Genomic DNA, 21724 nt, shown 5'->3' with positions numbered 1-21724 from the left:
AGTTGAAGTATCTATTTCTGAAGGACTCAAATCTGCTTTTGCGTTTGTAACTACTGAACTTTAGATGTCAACAGTGATGGATTCCTGGATGAACAAGAGTTAGAAGCGCTATTCACAAGAGAGGTAAATGACGTCCTCAGCCCCACCTGCCTCGTTCCCTCCCTCACCGCCTCTTCCTTCATGTTGTTTTTCACATTTTCTTTTCTCAGTTGGAGAAAGTGTATGACCCCCGAAATGCAGAGGACGATATGATAGAAATGGAGGAAGAAAGGCTTAGGATGAGAGAACACGTCATGAATGAGGTATGCTTTAAGGTTAGGGTGTGGGTCGTTGCTATCATTCATCAAGTTCTTGCATTAATTCTTATCATAAGATGGAAGAATCAATACACAGTTGGTATTATTTATATTTGCTTATTTTTATGTGCGGGTGCTTGTCTATATGTACATGTGTGCACTTGTGCATGCCTGGTTCCTGAGAAGGCCTGAAGAAGATGCCTGGTCTGGAATTGGAGTTACAGACAATTATGAGAGACCATGTGGGTGCTGGGAATTAAACCTGGGTCCTCTGTAAGAGCAGCAAATGCTTTTAACTGCTGAGCCATCTCTCCAGCCTCCATCATAGGATTTTAATTGGATTTTGTATTTGTGACTAGAATACTATACTGGATTTCTTTAAAAAAATAATTAGTAACCACTTTAAAATATTTTACAGAATTATGATACTACTGTATATCAGCAGTAAATATTTTGGGGCAGAAAAAGCAAAGATGTTTTATAGTAACAGTTTTAAAACCTACATAAACTTTTATGGGTTGAAAAGCCCTAGTCAGCAATCTAAAATGCTCCAAACTTTCACACTTTCTGATCACTGACAAAGATACAAGATGTAGGAAGGCCTGTACTATGAATTTTTATGTTTCATGCATCAAATTACTTACAAAATTGTATAAAGTTGCCTTTAGGCTATATGTGTAAGTTGTATATATGAACCATAAATCAATTTTGTTTGGGGGTCCCAACCCCAAGAAATGTCATTATGTATGTGCAAACATCACTGTAGCACAAATAATAAAAACCCAGAGACAGATATTGGGGTTCAACCTGAAGGTCAGAAAAGCAAAACAGGAGGGCTGGAGAGATGGCTCAGTGGTTAAGAGCACTGGCTGCTCTTCCAGAGGTTGTGAGTTCAATTCCCAGCAACCACATGATGGCTCACAACCATCTGTAATGAGATCTGGTGCCCTCTTCTGGTGTGTGGGTATACATGGAAGCAGAATGTTGTATACATAATAAATAAATAAATCTTAAAAAAAAAAAAAAAAAAGAAAAGAAAAGAAAAGCAAAACAGCCAGCCACTGGCTCTTACCTCTACCTCAGTCCGAAATGGCGATCCTGCCTCCAGGGATCTCAGAATGAGACTGTGTCTGGGAACTGTCTCTTCTCATTTTCTATTCCTCTCTAGGGCTGGGATTAAGGGCGTGCACCACGACCACCTGTTTTTATGGCAAACTAGTGTGGCTACTGGGATTAAAGGCGTGCGTCATTGCTGCCTGGTCTTTAAGGCTGGCCAATGTGACTGTTTTACTTTTCTGATCCTCAGGCATGCTTTATTTATTAAAATGCAAATGAAATGCCACAACATATCTCAAAATTTCCTTCTAGAAATCCAAACCCTAAAACCACTTCTGGTCCCACACATTTTGAATAAGGGGTACTCAGCCCACACTAAGAAGATTCCCAAGTTCTGTTACCTTAATAATTATGACAACAAATATTTACATCTTGTTTACCTTCTGTAAATTTCAAAGGTAGGGGAAGGAAGTGCTAACTCAGCCAAGCTTGTGGCTAGCATGCTCTGGCTTTTTGGTGTACTTCATTCCCAGGCTGCGGGAACATTCTCTCACTGGATAAAATAAGGGTCATCATGAACTCGAGACCCTTTCATGGAACGTGTGAGACTCACGCCCAGCCATACCAAGCCTCATGTCTGCAGCCGGTCAGTGAGGAGACAATGGGTACCTCTCACAGGCTGTTTCAGCAACACATGCTGAGCTAGAGGCAGAGATGTAGAACATGTAGGACAGAGCAGTAATGGCAATAAAAACATAAACCATCACGGAGACCTAAAATTTCAATTTCTGTCTTTTAGAGCAATTGATTATTTATCGCCTTTGCTTGTTCAGTGAGTTGTCCTTTCTCCCTTGACTTGGGTCTCCAGGAACAGAGTGACCCATGTTGCTAAGTAACTGACAGATGTGAATGGAAGGACAATGGCCTCGCACAGTGTTTGATCTACTGTGTGAGCCTGCTGCATTCGCCCCACCCCCCAACAGAGACACGTGACTGGAGACTAACTGGCCTCACTCCGTCCCCGCTATGAACCCAGATCACTAGCAGGCTCTCTGCCTGGCAATTCTGATCCCTGGTCCACTAACGTCTCCATTCCAGCATCCATCTCTCACATAACCTGGGCCTCCTTGAAGCCTCAAGATGCTCCTCTTCCTCTGCCTTCTCTTTCAGTGTCCGACAGAGATAGGGGCAACCAAGAGGAATTTGATCTTTCCCTACCAAAACTTCTAGCCGCTTTGACCGTTCATTTTGCCTTGCGTCTGATCCCGTGGGTAATCATGGCTACTGCGCCTGTTGAAGGCCCTCTCCTTCATGTGCTCGGAGTCCTGGTCTCTCTTTAAGGACATTCTTCATGCTGCAGACTCCTCTTTGTCTCCTTGGGCCAGGTTTCATCTGTCTGCTGGATCACTCCCTCTAGAGGGCAGACGTGGTCTCCTCTTTTCCACCCTGGGAACCAAACCCAGCTCTTAGCCTCGCTGCCTTTCTCTTCTTCCACAGCCAGCCTGTTCCCAGAGTCCTGTCCTTCCCCCCCCCCCCCCCCGCCTTTGTCTCCTTTCATTTTCTCCACAGCCTGTGCTAATTGTGCTGTGACCTCCTAATCCCCGTTAGTCCATGCCGTCAGGGCACCGCTGTCCTTGTCCTGCATGGTTTTGATACTCCGATACAGTTCATACTCTTCAAGCCTTCAGAATCCTCTGCCCATCCCTCCTCAAGTCTGAATGTGACAGTGTCCAGGGCTGTCCCTGGCCTTGTTCACCTTTCAGCTCCCGTTCATTCATTCCTTGGGTGCCATAGGATGCTCTCTGTTGGCATATATGCTCTATAGACTGAAACTAGAAATACAGGCATTTGTGAACCGCTAAGTGGCTCCTGGGAATTGAACTCCGATCTTCTTCAAGAACAGCAAGTGCTCTTAATTTATGAGCCATCTTTCTAGCCCCAGGGTAGCTGCTTGACTTCAGTGGTTTCGGTGGGAATGTTTGATCTTCCAGTGCTGAACTGGGGCTCCTGTAGAGTGGGGAGGTTAGTATAGACTGCTAACTGAGGCCCGGTCTTATAGACCCAGTGTCAAACGAATTTCATTGTCATTAAAGTTCACCGTTGTAACTGAGTTTACCAAGAACGGTACGCTGAAGAGGACTCGGGGAGGCCGTTGACTTCTGCCTTGGTTTAGATATTATTTCTTTTAAAAGAGTTGAACCAGGTGTGGCGGCACATGCCATCTTAGTCATCGTTCTGTTACTGAGAAGAGACACCACAGCAAGAACAGTTCTTACAAAAGAAAGCATTTAGTTGGGGGCTTACTTACTGTTTCAGAGGCTTAATCCAGTACCGTCCTGGCAGGGAACATGGTGTGGGAGGAGGAGCTGAGAACTATAATCTGCAGGTAGAGACGGTGAGACACTGGGCCTGGCTTGAACTTTTGAAACCTCAAAGCCTCACAGCACTCCGCCCCCCCCCCCACACACATACTTCCTCCAACAAGGCCACACCTCCTGATCTTCAAATAGCGCCATGACTTTAGGAGCCTTTGGGAGGCATTTGTATTCAAACCGCCACACATGCCCCTATTCTCAGCACTTGATAGGCGGAGACAGAAGAACCACTGGCAGTTGAGGCCAGATTGATCTTCATAGCTAGGTGTATATTCGCTGAGACCCTATTTTGGAAAGTGTACCCTTTCGAAAAGCAGTAAGTTGAGCCTCTTAGCCTTGCCTGCTTTATTCTTGGCCGTAGGAACTCTGGAGTGGCGACTGGTCTAGCGCTTAGGTCCAGCTGGATTTGTGTGTACTGTGGTGAAGGCTTTGGCCGTAGCAGCCTAACCAGCCAGATCACTGACTTGCTGTGTTGGTCGTGAGCATGTCAGGCAGATTGACAGCTTGTATTTCTAAGTTTTAAGTATAAAGAAGAGGAAGATGTGTGTTTCTTGATTCCATAAAAACGGAGTGCATTTCTTCATTATCCCCTCTCGTCTTTGTGCATGTTCACCCAGTCCTAACTGGTGAATATCTCTAAGGTGGCATCTTTTGGGAATTTGTACCTAAACAAAATTTGCTTATATTGCTTTTGTGTTTTCCTTTAATCAGATCGATAGCAACAAAGACCGATTGGTGACTCTAGAAGAATTCTTGAGAGCCACAGAGAAGAAAGAGTTCCTGGAGCCAGACAACTGGGAGGTAAGAGGACCAGCCTTAGAGGGGCAGGCGGTTCACGAGGCACGGCACCACTGTGTCTGCCTTTAGCTGCCATTCCTCATGGTTCATATGTGTAACCTTACAGGGTTAATGTTCTACATAATGTCACTGTAAAATAATGGTTCCTTGTCTCCTGGGAAAACTTTCTAACAATTTATCTTTATGATCACAGTGTATAAAATTAGAATTTTTTTTTTTTTTTTGATTTTTCGAGACAGGGTTTCTCTGTAGCTTTTGGTTCCTGTCCTGGAACTAGCTCTTGTAGACCAGGCTGGCCTCGAACTCACAGAGATCCGCCTGCCTCTGCCTCCCGAGTGTTGGGATTAAAGGCGTGCGCCACCACTGTCCGGCTAGAAATATTTTTTTAAAAATATCATTTATTTTTGTTTTATGTGCATGTCTAAGTTCCTGCATGTATAGATGTACACCAAGTGCATGCCTGTGCCTGAGGAAGGGAAAGGGGGTGTCCAATCACCAGGAACTGGAGTGACAGGCCATTGTGAGCTATCATGGGAGTGCTAGGAACCAAACCTGGGTTCTTTCTAAGAGCAACCAGTGCTCCTAACTGCTGAGTCAACTCTCCAGTCCTCAGATTAGAAATCTTTTAAAACTGTACATTTGTTAAGTATAAACTAACATCACTAAAAGTTTAAAACAGATATTTTAAGAATAAATTAAAGGACCCACTGAGCTGTGTCTGCAGATCCATTTTGGTTGTTCTTATTGGAGGCAATGTCTTGTGTAGCCAAGACAGCCTTCAGCTCATCCTCCTGCCTCACCTCCCGTGTGTTGTTGTTACAGGACGGCACCACTGGGCTTTTATCTTCTAACACTGTGCCTCAACCTTACACTTGAGGTGACCTTCCTGCCTCAGTCTCCTGAGTGCTGGGATGGCAGGTATCAGTCCCTAGACCTGTCTTCCAATATTTTATTGTTATTATGAAAGAAGCTGGGGCCTGGGGAGTTGGCTCAGAGGATAAGAATGCTTCCTGTGCAAGTGTGAGGACTGTAGTTCAAGTCCCCATTATCTGTGTAAAAAGTCAGGTATGGTCACACCCGTAACTCCACGGCTGCAGTGGGATGGGGGCAGAGATAGGAGAATTGCTAGGGCTTGCTGTCTGCTGGACTGTAGTCAGAGACTGCTCATCCGTTCCTGGTTTCCCAGACCCGAAATGATCACACAGAAACTGTATTAATTAAATCACTGCTTGGCCAATCACTTAAGCATATTTCTAGCTAGTTCTTACATCTTAAATTAACCCATTACTATTATTTTATGTTTTGTTACGAGGCTCTTGACCTACCGTCAAGGTTTTGACTGACGGCTTGCGTCTCTCTCCTCTGGCTGCTACATGGCTTCTCACTGACTCCAACTTCTTTCCCCCAGCATTCAGTGTAGGTTTCCAGCCTGCCTGGCTTTACTCTGTTAAGCCATTGGCCAAAATCAGCTTTATTCATTAACCAATAAAAGCAACACATGTGTAGAAGGACTTCCCACACCACCAGACTAACTTCAAGTTCAGGAATAAAAGTGGAAGAGATGGATGAGGACACCTATGTCTCCTCTGGCCTATGCATTGCCTCCTCCCCACACTATCCGTGCTGTCTCTCTACCTGTCTATAGGAGCTCAACCAGTAATGCAAATCTGTTAGCCCAGATACTCGCCAGAGACTGGGGCAGGAATGTGACTCTAAGTTCAAGGCTAGTCTGAGCTACAGACTGAGTTCTGGGCCAGCCTGGGCGAGTTAGTAAAACCTTGTCAAAATAGAAAGTGAAAAAAGGGTGGTGGGAAAAAAGGGAAGCGGGGAGTATAGCCCAGTGGTAGAACACCCCACGGTCATGTACAGGGTCCTGTCTATGTTCAGTCCCCAGTAACACACAAAATGTAAAGAAGCACATAACCCAGGTATGGCCATCTGTGCCTATCCTCTCAGCACATAGAAAGTGGAGGCAGGAGAATCAGTGTTCAAGGTGTCATCTTCAGATACATAGCAAGTTTGAAGACTTCCTGGACTGTGTGAGAGTCTGTCTCCAAAAACCAGAAAAGAAACACTTTTAAAAAGTATAAACAGGGGCTGAAGAGATGGCTCAGAGGATAAGAGCACTGGCTGCTCTTCCAGAGGTCCTGAGTTCAATTCCCAGCAACCACATGGTGGCTCACAACCATCTGTAATGAGATCTGCCACCCTCTTTGGAGGCAGAATGTTGAATACATAATAAATAAATAAATCTTAAAAAAAAAGTATAAACAGGAGCTGGAGAGATGGCTCAGCGATCAAGAACATTGGCTGCTCTTGCAGAGGACCTTGCCTGGGTTTCCAGCATGCACAAGGTGACTTCCAACTTCAGTTCCAGAGCATCCAACACCCTCTTCTGGTTACCAGAAGTTACCAGGCATGCACATGGTACACATGAATATACGCAGTCACACATCCACATACATATAAATATTTAAAATGTAATGAATAAATTAGTTAAAAGGAAACCACTAATATAACTGATATAACATTTTCCTTCCCCCTCTCTTCGTTCTGTCATTCCTTTCTCCCTCACCCACTCACCCACCCACCCACTCACTCACCCACCCACTCACTCACCCACCCACCCACTCACCCACCCACCCACTCACTCACCCACCCACCCACTTACCCACCCACCCACACACTCACTCACCCACCCATCCACTCACTCACTCACCCATCCACTCACTCACCCACTCACTCACCCACCCACCCACTCACCCACCCACCCACTCACTCACCCACCCACCCACTTACCCACCCACCCACACACTCACTCACCCACCCATCCACTCACTCACTCACCCATCCACTCACTCACCCACTCACCCACCCACTCACCCACTCACTATATTAGTCCAGGAAATTTTGGAAGTGACATCACTAATCTGGGCAGGCATCCTTTTCATTTGTTCTTTCTGTATTTTGAGAGGATCTCATTTTATGGACCAGACTGAACTAGAACTCACTATTTAGCTTGAGCTGACTTTGAGTTGGAGCCCATTAACCATCTTGCCTTGTTAATATATTTTTTCTTATTTTGCCAAAAGTATATTATTTATACTATTTTGTAAAATGATGGTTTTATTATTTAAAATTTTTTATGATTTATTTATTTTTATGTGCACTGGTGTCTTGTATGTGTGAGGGTGTTGAATCCCTTGGGGCTGGAGTTACAGACAGTTGTGAGCTGCCGTGTGGGTGCTGGGAATTGAACCTGGGTCCTCTGGAAGAGCAGACCAGGCTTCCTAACTGCTGAACCATCTCTTCAACAACTGTACAATTTTAAAGCTGAACATGACATTCCTTTCTTTCTGGCACTATTATCTACTTCCCTTTCTTTTAGACATTGGGTCAACAACAGTTATTCACTGAGGAAGAACTAAAAGAATATGAAAACATTATTGCTATGCAAGAAAACGAGCTTAAGAAGAAGGCGGATGAGCTGCAGAAGCAGAAGGAAGAGCTGCAGCGCCAGCATGACCACCTTGAGGCCCAGAAGCAAGAGTATCATCAGGTAGACACCGAGGGGGTGTGGTTTGCAGAGACGGTCATGGGCTGCATGAGGCTCAGGAACTTAAGTGTTAGCAGATGAGAGTGGCTTTCAGGGGATGTCAGGCACCCCTAGATGTGATGTACGTGGTCCAACCTACTCAGACAGGAGGATTGCTTGAGTCCAGCCACCAGGTTGTATCACAGAGTGAAACCTGTCTCAAATAAACAAAAACAAGCAAACAAACTCAAGTTAGGGGCTGGAGGTATAGCCCAGAGGTGGAGAATGTTCTTAACCTGTTCGCTGCCCTGGGCTTGGTCCTCAGTGTAACAATAATAACAAGAACCGAAAACCAAATGTTAGGTGCTTGGCTGGAAGTCTGTGGATTTCTTTGTTTATGTTTGTTTGATTGTTTGTTTATTTCATTTTTTGAGACAAAGTCTCATGTAGCCAGGGCTGGCCTAGAACTCCTAATCCTCTTGCCTCTGCTTCAGTAGTACTGAAATTATAAGAGTACTACAGAACACTAAGCTAAACTTGTGCTTTTGTAATATATCATTAAGCTGTCATATTTTAAATTTTACCATGTTTTAAAACTAGCTTTGTTACAATTTCTGTTTTGGAGTTGTGGAACCCATGAGAAAATGTCACACCAACTGAGCAGTGAAGGTGACTTTTATCTTTGCCAAGAGAGGAAAAATGAGGCAGACTCACAAACCAGCCTCCTAATCCTTGGCTGTTGGAAGATTAGAGATAAGAGTGAAAGAGATGAGGAGGGTGTGGACTAACAAAAGGATGTCTGTGTCCTTTCTGGGTATATGTATTGATTTCCCAGAAATCCAGGCACTGCCTTCTTTTGTTCTGTTACCATTCCTTCCACGACTCTTGCCAACTGTCCCAGCACTGGGAGATGCGTCCTTTAGCTTATATATTGCCTGATAATGAAGTTAGAGACTGACATAGTCCAGCAGCCACCTTGGATAGAACCAGTTTTGCCAGCCCACCCGAGGGGAACTTCTGATCTACCATGCCTTGTCTTCTGGATAAATAAGATTACGGTGGGATAAAAATTCATCTGGGCCCCCTGAGCATCACTCAGGGTAACACATTCTCTTTATTAGTTACTTCCTCTGTCTCAGTGATAAATTCCAGGCAGAATTGATGTACAGGAATGGTTTGTTTTGGCTCACGGTTTGAGATTGCAGTCTGGCATGGCAGGAAGGCATGGTGGGCAGCGGTATGAGGCAGCTGGTGACATTGAATTCAAAGTCAGGAAGCAAAGACAAATGAATGTGGGTACTTCTCTTGCTTTCTCCTTTTTATACAGTCCAAGACCCCAGTCCATAGAACAGTGATGCTCACACGGAGGGTGTTTTTTTCCCCCACATCAATTACCTCAATCTCGAAACTCCCTCAAAACACATGCCTAGAATTTTATCTTCTATATAACTGTAAATCTTGTCAAGGTTTCAGTCAGTATTTCCCTCTCACCAGGCTGTACAGCAGTTGGAACAGAAGAAATTTCAACAAGGAATCGCTCCGTCAGGGCCAGCAGGAGAACTGGAGTTTAGACCACGTATGTAATTTTTCTTTATTTGTTTAGGGAAATAAACCATTATAAATTGATAACCATTTCCATTTTAAATACAGTCTATCTTCAGATGATTAAAATTCATGTTGTATTCTATATATTTGAAGAAATAGAGAAATCTACATTAAAGAAAATATGAAAAGTTTTCCAAAATTTTCATGAGTGAATATTTTTCAAATGCCACATAATTAGATGTCCATAATTATGGTGCAGTAATTTATTAAAAATTATTGTAATTCTTTATGATTATTTTATTGATCTTACTAGAGAACATTTTATAATTTGTAATCTGTGATGAGTTAACCATACTTTTAAAAAGTAAAATTATGTATCTTTGTGTAAAAGAACATTCGGAATAAAGGAAGATATGTTTAAAATGTAAGCATACTTCTTTTGAACAGACACATAAAGTCCTGACGTCTGCCAGAACTTGGAAGAAAACTGTTAACTTCTGTTTCACCTTTCAACATCCCGTCTTTAATCTCCACTCAATAAATACTTTAAAGCACATTTGGAATAAAGGAAGAGACCTTGAAAGTGAGAACACAATTTTTTATTTTTTCACGCGGATATTTAAGGATTGAAATTTACCAGAACCAGGACAAAACCAAACTCAGCCAATCCTCCCATTGTTCTCCCATTTGTTAGTGGGTCAAGGGCCACATCCCATGGTTTGACGACACTGCCCTCATGTAGGTGAGAGAGCTCTGCCGTGGCTGGAGGACAGCCTGCTGTCACTCTGAGGGTGGTTTTCTTTCGTGGGTGCTTATCCTCCTCTCTCAGCAAACCCTTCTTTGATATTCATGGGTATTCCCCAAAGCCATCTTCCCCAGTGTTTCTGGTGACTTTGGCCTATTTTTAGCACCCCACCCTCTAGAAGGCTTCTGTTGAGTAGCGTCTGCCCCCACATCAGAGTTTATTTGTTCATGTGCTTGCCTTCTATCCCTCCATGTAACAGAAAACCAACGGTTTGAGTAGACAGAAAGCCTCGCTCTTTCTCTAGGGAAATCTCGGAGTAGCGTGGAAGTCTCCACTGTCCTACTCTGCCGCCCTCAGTGTGTGATTTTATCCCCAAACCACTTCACTCTCTGTCTGTCACGGCAGTGGGGAAGGGCAGGAAAAGGGACCTGAGGAATTTTCCAGAAGAACTCAGCAGCATTTGAATTTACATCTCCCATATTTTCACTGTCTTCGTGTGTTCAGGACCATACCTGAGTGGACTTTAGTAAGGATGTCCTACTTGGCTGGCAGCCGTGGTCTGTGTCCTACGAATGCAGGTCACATGCAGGTCACATGGTGCTCCTCATTGCCCTGCAAGCTGAATAACCCACAAGGGAAGTGACCAGCCTCAATTTGGGATTCTATTAAAAAGGAAAAGAGAATGTTTAGGGGGGACACCTTTTGGTCTTAAATCAACTGCAGTCAGCTTTGTTCATCATCCACATTTCTGGCTGCACTCTCCTGAGACAGAAAACACTCACCTCTCCAGCTCCAAGGAGCAAGTCCCCAATCATCCCTACACGTCAGCCCCAACACCATGGTTTTGCTCTGTTGTCCTCAGTCAGGTTAGGCCATGGCTCCTTGTCTTTTCTGCACCACACACAGGACGCCTGGGCATGGGAGAACCGCAACAGGTTTAGAGGAGGATTGGTGTGTGGGCTGGGAGGGAGCACGGGGACGCATTTGCCTGCCCTGAGCAAGGCCCTTGCCAACCCCCAGAACTGCAAGAAAATTAAAAAACAGAAGAAAAGAGTCAGGAATGGGATAGCTGATCTTTAGTGTTTAAAAGGTACTGTTTGACAACAACAGTGGCCTTTGCAGCAATGTGTGCATATCCCTTTGCTTGCCTGTCAGGCAATGTTGATTGACAGTTCTTAGAGTAGCTCCCTCCTCTCAATGTCCTCAGAGGCCATGGGTTCTGTCTAGGAGATTTTTATGTTCATAAACATTAAGGGACTTTACAAAAGATCTCCTACTGGGCTGGCAGCATTAGCCCATGCCCTACTACTACAGGCTTCAGGCTCAAGGCTTGCTTTAGGCAACAGCTGTGGGCATTGCCAGGTTGATCATGTTTCATTTTTGCCAAATAGTTTCAAAAGTCTTAGCAGGTATCTTGGGTTTCTTTCCCTTTCTTTTAATCACTTTGATGAGCAACTAGTAAGAGGTATATTTTTTGTTTATTATAATAATAATAATAATAATAATAATAATAATAATAATAATAATAATAATATTGTTTTGAGACAGACTCGCAGGCTGGCTAGATACTCACTGTAGAGCCCCAGGCTCATTTTTGGCTTATGTCAGTCCTCCTGCCTCAGCTTTCCAAAGACTCGGATTGCAGGTGTAAGTCTGGACGTTTGGTTAGAGGTATGATTCCAGCAGTTTAAATCCAGGTTAGTTTTGTTTCTCCTGGATTTCTGATGGTGTTGATTGAATGCAGACCTGTCAACATGCTAGACAAGCACTCTGTCACTGAGGGATATCCTCTGCAGACATTTTTGAAGAAAGGATCGCATCATTTTCTGGTCTCTGTGCTTGCTCCTTCTCTGGGGTCTTCACCCAAGGTGCCTCCTGGGGGCTCTTTGGACTGTAGGTTTGGATGGGTTGGCAGCATCCTTCACTGGGTCTTTGGACTGTAGGTTTGGATGGGTTGGCAGCATCCTTCACTGGGTCTTTGGACTGTAGGTTTGGATGGGTTGGCAGCATCCTTCACTGGGTCTTTGGACTGTAGGTTTGGATGGGTTGGCAGCATCCTTCACTGGGTCTTTGGACTGTAGGTTTGGATGGGTTGGCAGCATCCTTCACTGGGTCTTTGGACTGTAGGTTTGGATGGGTTGGCAGCATCCTTCACTGGCTCTTTTCCACTTATTACCACTGGGAAGAAAATTACTTTAAAAAAAGATTTAACTGTTTATATTTTATGGATATGGATGCTTTGCCTGAATGTTTGTCTGTGCATCATATGTGTGCCTGGTGCCCAGGGGGGTCAGACTGGGACTGGAGTTAAAGATGGTTGTGAGCCACCATGTTGCTGGTGAGAATTAAACCTGGATCCTCTCAAAGATCACTACGTGCTCTTAACTGCCGAGCCCTCTCCCCAAGGCAGAAAATTCTTAAGGGGGAGTCCTTGGAAAGGCTGAGGAAGCTTCGGGTCCCAGAACCTTTGCTTACTCCCAGGTCAGTTGGGAGGACATCTGTAGTTGAGTGAGTTCTTCGGCCTCTAGATTTGGACATTTCTCAGTTTATATCATTGTTACTGTTTGTAACACAGCCTGAGTCATATTTACATTGTGGCTTTGCTGAATCCTTTCTCCTCAACCAAGACACCCCCTTCCTTCTTTTTGTGGTGGTGGTACTTAAACCTACACATGACCTTGTACCCATTAAACATGTGCCCTTGGTGGTGTGCTGGTAAATTCCTGTCATCCTAGTGTTAGGAAGGCTGAAGCCGGGTGGGGGTGTAGGGGTGTGTGTGTACCATGAGTTTGAGCTACATGACCAGACCGCATCTCAAAAAATAGGCAATGAGATCTTCTGTAAGAGGGTTCTCATTCTCTAGCTAGAAGAGGATTAAAAAGTATAGATAGCTCACAGAATCTTTGGGAGGTTTCCAGATTTTTCTTGAAGAAATCGATCTAGGGCCTAGGATGGAGTTCAGCTTGCAAGAAGCCCAAAACTGCATAAACTGGGAACAGTGACACATGCCTATAATCCCAGCTCTTCAGACGTGTAGGCAGAATGATAAGAGGTTCAGGCTCCGATAAGTTGCTGCCTTGGACATAACCAACAGTCAGGAAGCTGCCTGCTGTGGCTGGAAACCTGGACCCTTGCCAGCTTCAGAACCTCACCATCTCTGCCAGGTGCTGTGGACACAAAGGTGAAGGACTCACTTCCTGTTTCCATGACCACATAACTCCAGTCAAAGTCTCAAGTAAGTTTGCCGGATTCACTAAAAGATTAATATCTGGAGCCCTCGCTGTACTGGAGGTTGGGAATGACAGTGTTTGCTTTCTTGCCCCTATGTTACAGGAATGGGAATGAAAGGACAGTGTTTAACCTTGTTGCCTGCTGTAGGAATTGTTATCATTGAGCTACCCATCCACTTTAGTGCTTCAGAAGTTTTACGCCGCGTTCCAACAACTGCCCTTTTTGTTTTGTTCATTTTTGAGACGGGACCTCACTGTGTAGCCCTGACAGGCCCGGAACTTGCTGTGTAGATAGACCAGGCTGGTCTTGAACTTACAGAGATCTGCTTGCCTCTGCCTCTGAGACCAAGTTTCTCGTAATCTTTGATTGATGAATGAGTCTTAATCTGTTTATAAGCAAACACACTGTTCTCCTCATGAATGCTTATTGCCGTCACAGAAGCGAAAATAGTAGAGAAACGCTGTTTGTGGTAAGGAGTGTGCTGGGCCTCTTCTAGAAACAGTCACCCTCCTCAAGCCAAGGCTGTGTGGGCTAGTCATCTAGGAAGCTGCTGGTGCAGTCCCCAGCATGCTCACTAGCGAACATGTTACTGCCCAGTCTAGTAGCACACATCTGTAATCCCAGTTCTGGCTAGGCTGAGGCAGAAGGAGAGGCTCTACAGAGTTCCGCTGTGCTCAGTTGGAGGTCATACTTGAAGAAAGAAAGACTGTGGACACATGCTGGCCATGCTTAGCTCAAGGGAGCTTATAGGGGCAGACAGGGCAGTTCAATGGGTAAAGGTATTTGTCACCAAGCCCGATGACCTCAGTTTGATCCCTGGGACCCACATGGCATTGGAAGGCGAGAACTGATTCCCGTAAGTCCTTGTGACCTCCACACACTCACTCCTGCCCAAACACCACAATGTTTGTGTGTCTTTGTTTGAGACAGTGTCTCCTGTTATATCCCTGGTTGGTAAGGAACCTGCTGTGTAACCCAGGCTGGCCTTAGAGATCTGTCTGCCTCTGTTTCCTGAGTGATGGAGTTAAAGGTGTGCTCCACCATGTCCAGCAATAAGTATAATTACAAAACAAAGCGACAGATATGAACACTTCTAAGCATGCTCAATTGATGGCAAAGAAAGAGTGGGCAGCAGGCTAGGGAGATGCCTCCATAGGTACGCAGGATGGCTGTGCAAGCATGAGGACCTGAGTTCAAATCCCACTACTTATGTAAAAGGTGTGGCATGTCTGCATGCCTGCAACCTCAGCACTGGGGAACGAAGACAGGTGGATCTCAAGAGCTCACTAATCAGCCAGTCTAGCTTCTGGTTTGGTGGGAGATCCTGTCTTACAGGAATAAGGCAGAGAGCAAGAAAGGAAGACACCTAGTGTCCTGCTCTGGCCTCCATGTGCAGGTGCACCAACACACCTATATGCATACATCACACATACACACAACACGCCAATAAGACAAAACAAAACCCCTAAAGGTGGAAGGGAAAAATTCTTCTATACATGTTTGGTTTCTTTTCCCCCCAAATGTTTAGTTGATACCAAAGAAAAGAATTTGAAGATGTGTTAACATGGGCTCTTTGCTCTAAGGGCATCACCTGACCAAGCTGCTAATACTTTCTAATCATTGCACCCCCTTGTACACGCTTGATTTCTTCCTGCGTTTGCGTTACTCTGTGGTTTACATGACGCTCAGGTTTTTCCTTCTGACTCTGTGTTCTTGTGGTGCGTGTGATACAACAGAAGTTATCTCTCCCCACAGCTCTGCACCTTGAGTCTCATGTGGTTCATTAGAAACTTACATAGCTCAGCTCTCCAGTTTCAGTGCTTCGGCTCTCCTGTTTGATTACAGTCCTGTCTGTCTGTGCTGGGGCTCTGCCCTGGTCCTTCCCTTCATGAGGAGTCCTTAGGCCAAGCAGCCTCTACCTGATGCTGCCCTTGCAGCCCCAGGTCGAGAGTTGTGAGGCTTGCAGTGTCTGCTTCTCATTCTTTTTGTTCACGTCCATCCTTTGCAGAATTTTTTGTCTGGCTTAACCCTCTTTCTCCCTGCTGCTTGGTCACTCTGAGCCCTGTGATGCCTTTGAACTTTTGGAGGCCATTTTGGACCTGTTTTTAGACCTTCATGGTCCAAGTCTGAGGTTTCCTGGATGGGCTGCATAAGTTTTTTTTTTTTTTCTTAAATCACAGATCTCAAAATTAAATATAGTAATTTAGAGGTGATCCCAGCACTTGAGACTTGAAAAGTGGAGGCAGGAGGATCAAGAGTTCAATATCAGTATGGACAATAAGAGACCTTTTCTCAAAACAAAACCAAAAATTAAAACAGGCAAAAAGAAACATTTATTGGCTGGAAATGTTAGCTTATTGGTAGAATACTTATTTAGCCTGTCCAAAGCCCTGGATTCGATTATCACCACACACACACACACACACACACGCACACGCACACACACACCGAGTAGTTAAAAAAAACCTTTAAGACACAGCTATACACACACACATACATACACAGAAATTTGTGTATATAGTCTTATGCTTTGCAAATTGAATATATTGGTGATACTGTAAGACTAAATTCACACCTGTTTTCACATATAAAGCACTTGCAAATTATAGTGATTTTTAAATTAACTTAGTTGATTAAAGAGTGAATTAGAAATACCTATTTTCTTTATTGTGAGGTTTTGAGGATCCTACTTCTGGTGTGTACATAAAATTTTAATCTGTCTTGCAGCTGTCCTAACAATCACAATACTGTTGAGGAGTCAGAGTGAGAAGTGAACTCCTTCATGTTCATGCAAGATTCTCATCCTCAAGGACCTGCAAAAGAAGTCCGCCCTCAACCTGAACTGCCTCAATGGAATTCTTACAGACTTGTGAGGCAGAGTCTCATGGCTCAGGCCGACCTTGATCTTGCAACCCGCTTACCCCTCTGCTGGAGCACTCAGTGGGCATATACCTCCACACCCAACTGCAAGATCAGTATTTTTCAAACTTGTTAGTACTTATTGAGGCTGAAGTCTAAAGTGTATTGAAAAGGACAGATTGTATTTCGTTTCTGAGGGCGGCATGATGGGACAACAACTTGGAAGTGTGGCATTTGAAGCCAATCAGGTCTTTTTGCTTTTTTGAGATGGGGTCTCATGTTGCCTTGGAATTTGCCATGTAGTCCAGGCTGGCCTTGAGCTGTTGGTGATTCCCCTGCTTCTGATTCTCTAGTGTGGGGCTTATAGGAATCCTCCGTATTCATCTTTTCTACTTATTTTAAAGCTTATTTCCTAATTAAGTAATTAGCTATGAATTCATAACCACTTCTCAAAGAGTCATAGAACTGAGCCAGAAGAAGCCTCAGCAATTGCTTATGATGCCAATCTGAGAAATGTGAGCTTAAGCCTTCGGCACTGTCATCCCATTTATTGAGAGAGCAACAGAAAACCAATAAAAATTTAAATTAAAACGTTTAGAGCCTTTCAAATATTGCTTATTGGACAATATAGAAAAACAATAACCCTTCACGATGACAGATGTTTACAGGTTTTAATGGCGGTGTTTGACTGCACTGTCTTTGGTGAAGGTCTTAACTGATAGTAGTCCTGCATCTGCTGATGAGGCGTGCCTTGGACCAGCTTGGGCATCATCTCCATGACTGCACTTCTGCCTCCCTGCTCATTTTCCTGGTTACCCTTTCTGTAGAGTGGCTGGGAGATAAAGTTTTGTTTGGCTTGTAACTTGTTTTTATCCTCTAGGAATTAAGCCTAGAATATGACACAGACTACACAAGTTCTCTACCACCTAGCTATATCCCCAACTCTTCCTTTGGATGTGTGGGGTGTTTCTCTCTGTAACCTTGGCTGTTTTGGAACTCATTCTGTAGGCCAGGCCAGCTTCGAACTCACAGAGATCCACCTGCCTGTGCCTCCCGAGTGCTGGCATTAAAGCATGTACCACCAACACCTGGCTCCCCAACACTTTTTGAAACATGCTTTTTAGGACTGTAAAAGTTTTTGAGGATCTTTATGACAATTTAACAATCTGGAGAAGCTGTGCCCTCTAGGATTAATAGAAGTCACACTTCAGTCCCAAAGCATTCATAAATATGGGCAGCATGACAGGCTTTTCTTTTAAAAAGATCTCATTTTAAATGGTAAAAGATGATGGACTGCTGGGCTGTGGAGGCGCACACCTTTAATCCCAGCACTCAGGAGGCAGAAGCAGGCAGATCTCTGTGAGTTTGAGACGAGCCTGACCTACAAGAGCTAGTTCCAGGACAGGCTCCAAAGCTACAGAGAAATCTGTTCTCAACTCCTGCCCCCCCCCCCCCCAAATACGATGATGACCACAGCCATTAGTCCCACTCCTTAGAGACAGTGATGTCCTTCTGCAGCTCAGTGTGCCAGGGCTGTGAGGTTACTCCATCATCTAGAATTTATAGTTTAATTCCTACACTGAATAGGAAATTCCATGGTCCAACCATAGTAAACCATCCCCAGCAACACTCTTGACTGTTTTTTTAGGCATTCAAGTTCAGGTGACAATGTCCCACCAACCTTTAGAGTTCTACCTGTTGTCCTCTGTCCTCATCACCAAGATAATTGAAAAGCTTCATTGACTATAACATGATACTGAGATGTAGCCCGTGAAATCTAACTTTAGGGGATCATACAGGATTGAATTTTCACAAGAAATAGCTAGGGCATATTTACAAATCCTGATGCCGCAGTGAGTTTGAATACAAAGGAACTCAAAACTTCCCTGCTCATCCTAGAAAAATGGCTCTCAACCTTCCTAATGCTGTGACCCCTTAATACAGTTTCTTACGTTGTAACCTACCAACCATAAGATTATTTTATTGCTGCTTCATTATTGTAAAATTTTGCTGCTGTTATGAATCATGGTGTAAATATCTGATATTCAGGATATCTGATATGTGACCCAGTGAAAGGAGCATTTGACCCCAGAGGGGTTGGAACCCACAGGTTGAGAAGCAATGCTCTAGGAAGCACTCATTGGCCCAAGGTTGCAGGTTTTCTACCATGGGTGCTCGTCTCTGACACAGAACCATACAGTCTGCAGATATATCAGCAACATCATATATTGACACACAAAGCATGAGGAACCCTCCTAACGCTAGGAGCATCACTGGGGCTGCATACTTTCACCCTGGAACTCAAGGGAAATAGGAAGTCCCAATCCTTGTTTATATAAATTCATCAAGCTAAATAAGAGGCTGGCTAGAGCTCTCGCCTTGGCTTATAATCTATAGCAAGCAATTGATTTGGTTTTTGCTGTGCAAATTTGATTGTCTATTTTTATCTTTATTAGTAATGATATTTTCTAAGCCTTTTCATATTCATTAATAGATACAGCACCCCCACTTTTGTGAATAGAGAACTGCCAGCCAGTACCATTTAACAAGGGTTAACATAGACAGTGAATCCAAAACTGAAAGGAAGTCCATGCCATAGTTGGGACTTTTCCAGAAGTCCCATAAATGGTCACATTGTCCAGGGCTGTGGATAACAGCCAAATGTCTGGCTGAACCTTTCCTCTGGAGACATTATAGCAGGATATGTGCAACAAGGCAATTGTGGGATGTTACCTTTACTCAGACCAGGTGGATGCCTGCAAGACAAGTCATCCAGCGCTTCCGTTTTCTGCTCAGAGATATGGAGTTCTTTAGAACCATAGATCACGTTGTCCAAGGGGGAATTCCATTCTGAAAGCAGGGCACCAGATTCTGACAGCATACTGGAAAACGTCTGTTCAACAGGGTAACCTGTGAGAGAACCCAAGTGAGAATGTATTGATGATGTCTAAAAAACGGTACATCCATTCCTTCCCAGACCCCAAATCCCTAAGCTGTATGAGCCATTGAGATGAGAGGGACACACAGCAATGACAAGTGGGAATGCTGGGTGATATCCCAGTGTAGTTCAGATCAGTTCCTCAATCTGATATTTATAACTGTTACATGATAATTTAATAGCCAGATGTTTTTTGAGAGACATTTTATTTTTTAATTTTTCTAACAATACTTTTATTGATTATTTTGAAACTTCACACAGTACACCCCAATTACATTCACTCCCCAGTCCTCCCATGTCTACTGTATCCACCTTGTGACTTTCCCAAAAATAAAAAGAAGAAGAAGAAAAACACTAAGTCTAATTTGTGTTTCCTATATACTCACTGGAGCGTGGTCAAACTCCCAGTAGCCAGCCTCTTAAAGAAAACTGAGTGTTTGACTCTACTGTCCAAACACCGAGGAGGAGTCGCCCCCCAGAGACCACCTCTCACACCACAGCCGATGCAAAAACATGAGGATTTTATTAATTCTGTCATGACAGGGTCCCTCAGCATTCAGGAAACCGAGGGACCTCGAATAGCTGGTACAGGCTACTTTTAAAGGAGAAGGCCACAGAATCAAGGGGGGGGTTGTTCTTTGACTATTATGATTGGCTTATTTGAAAGGGCTATTACCAATAATTGACTGGAGAGCTGTTGCCAGATCAGATGAGGTAAGAGGTCATTTTGACCCCTTTTCCCAGGGGACTGAATCAAAACATACGTATATGGGTAATTGTTCAGGAACTGAGTACGTGCATATGTAGCTGTTAGGTCCTTGGTTCCCAGGGGAGGAGGGGAAGCACTATGGCACGGAGGCTGAGAGGGTTCAGAATTGTCAGAAATGGCTCCAGAATTGTCTTAAAGTCTTACACCGAGTCCTTCCCCACCCCAACCCCTGTCAGAAGCCATCAGCTGTGAAGAGCTATGATGCTTTAGCATTCCTATCATCATTTTTAAGAGTTCTCTTCAATGGCTTCCTGTCTAGGCTGTTTCTTTTGTTGAGGTTATGGGGTGGGGAAGTTATCACAGAAGCCTTCTGTGTCTTTCATTCTAAACTCTGAGTCTGCAGTCATTGATTCTACTGCAAAAGAAACTTCCTTGCTCTTTGTAGTCAGCAGCAGCATGGATTATGGACTTCCACATGGTTTCAGGTAACAGTCCAGATCATGGATATCCCTATAGCGTTTGGTGGTAACATGGGCCATGGACACAAACATGACCTCTGGCAGCAGCATGACTCAAGGACATCAGCATGACTTCAGGTGACATCACAGACCATGAGCCTTTGGTGGTAACACCAGCTATGGACATCCACGTGGCCTCAGGTGGTAACACCAGCCACATACATCAACATGGCCGTCAGTGGTAACATAGGCCACAGACATCAACATGGCTCCTAGTGGGAGCACAGGGCATTGATATCACAAGGTCTTCAGTTACAGCACAGACCACAAATCAACATGGATTCAGGTGGCAACACAGATCATGAACATCCCTGTGGTCTTTGGTAGAAACATGAGCCATGGACATCAACATAGCCCTTGGCCACAGCATGGACCACAGACACCATTGTGACCCTTAGCAACAGACTGGTCCATGGACAGTAACATGACTTCAGAAGGCAACTCAGACTTATTGATGCCCACTTAGCCTTTGGTGGTAACACTACTCCTGGCCATCCATACAACTATGAAACCAGGTGTTTAGCTGTCAGCATAAAAACACAATCAATAACAGCTAAGACAATATGTTTCCACTAGAGGCCAGCAACTCTGCTACAGTAGGCCCTGAGAAATGCAATATAGCTGAAGCACAAGAACTTCAAAATAGCAATTATGAATATGTTAATGGTCTTTAAAGAGGAAATGAATAAATTTATTAAATCTATAAAAATGCAAACAGTGGAATGAAATGAGTAAAATAGTTTAAGACCTGAAAATGGAAATAAGAAAAATCCAAACTGAGGGAAAACTGAAAGTAAAAATTTTTGGAACTTGAGCTAGGTGGTGGTGGCGCACACCTTTAATCCCAGCACTTAGGAGGCAGAGATAGGCAGATCTCTGTGAGTTCGAGGCCAACTTGGTCTACAAGGACTAGTTCCAGGACAGGCTTCAAAACTACAGAAAAATCCTGTCTCAAAAAACCAACAACAACAAAAAGAATTTAGGAACTTGAGAGACAAGCCTCATTGAGAATACAAAAAACGGAAGAGAGAAACTTGGCCATTGAAGAGAAGATAGAAGAAATGGATACCCCAGTCAAAGAAAATGTTAAAAAAAAAATCAGGCACAAAACATCTAGGA

The 21724-nt window shown here is 44.1% G+C and overlaps 1 protein-coding gene and 1 long non-coding RNA gene across 3 annotated transcripts in view; one reads left to right on the top strand and one right to left on the bottom strand.

Moving 5' to 3' along the window:
* Nucleotides 1-10189, top strand: part of Nucb2 (nucleobindin 2) — a 37349-nt gene extending 27160 nt beyond the window's left edge. For both annotated transcript variants that reach the window (XM_057778870.1, XM_057778871.1), the window contains exons 9-14: nt 65-123; nt 210-302; nt 4439-4528; nt 7914-8084; nt 9555-9636; nt 10053-10189. In XM_057778870.1, coding sequence (XP_057634853.1) covers nt 65-123; nt 210-302; nt 4439-4528; nt 7914-8084; nt 9555-9636; nt 10053-10060 — 503 coding nt within the window. In that variant the 3' untranslated portion in view covers nt 10061-10189. The remainder of the gene's footprint in view (nt 1-64; nt 124-209; nt 303-4438; nt 4529-7913; nt 8085-9554; nt 9637-10052) is intronic.
* Nucleotides 10036-19349, bottom strand: LOC130880049 (uncharacterized). The gene is made up of 3 exons (XR_009057588.1): nt 19174-19349; nt 11133-11261; nt 10036-11012 (listed from the first exon to the last, which is right to left on the bottom strand). It is a non-coding gene; the product is annotated as an uncharacterized LOC130880049 (long non-coding RNA).
* Between the last annotated feature and the right edge of the window lie 2375 nt (nt 19350-21724).

The sequence above is a fragment of the Chionomys nivalis genome, chromosome 8, assembly GCF_950005125.1.
Source record: "Chionomys nivalis chromosome 8, mChiNiv1.1, whole genome shotgun sequence".
NCBI lineage: Eukaryota > Metazoa > Chordata > Mammalia > Rodentia > Cricetidae > Chionomys > Chionomys nivalis.
This window is presented reverse-complemented; position numbering and strand designations above follow the sequence as displayed.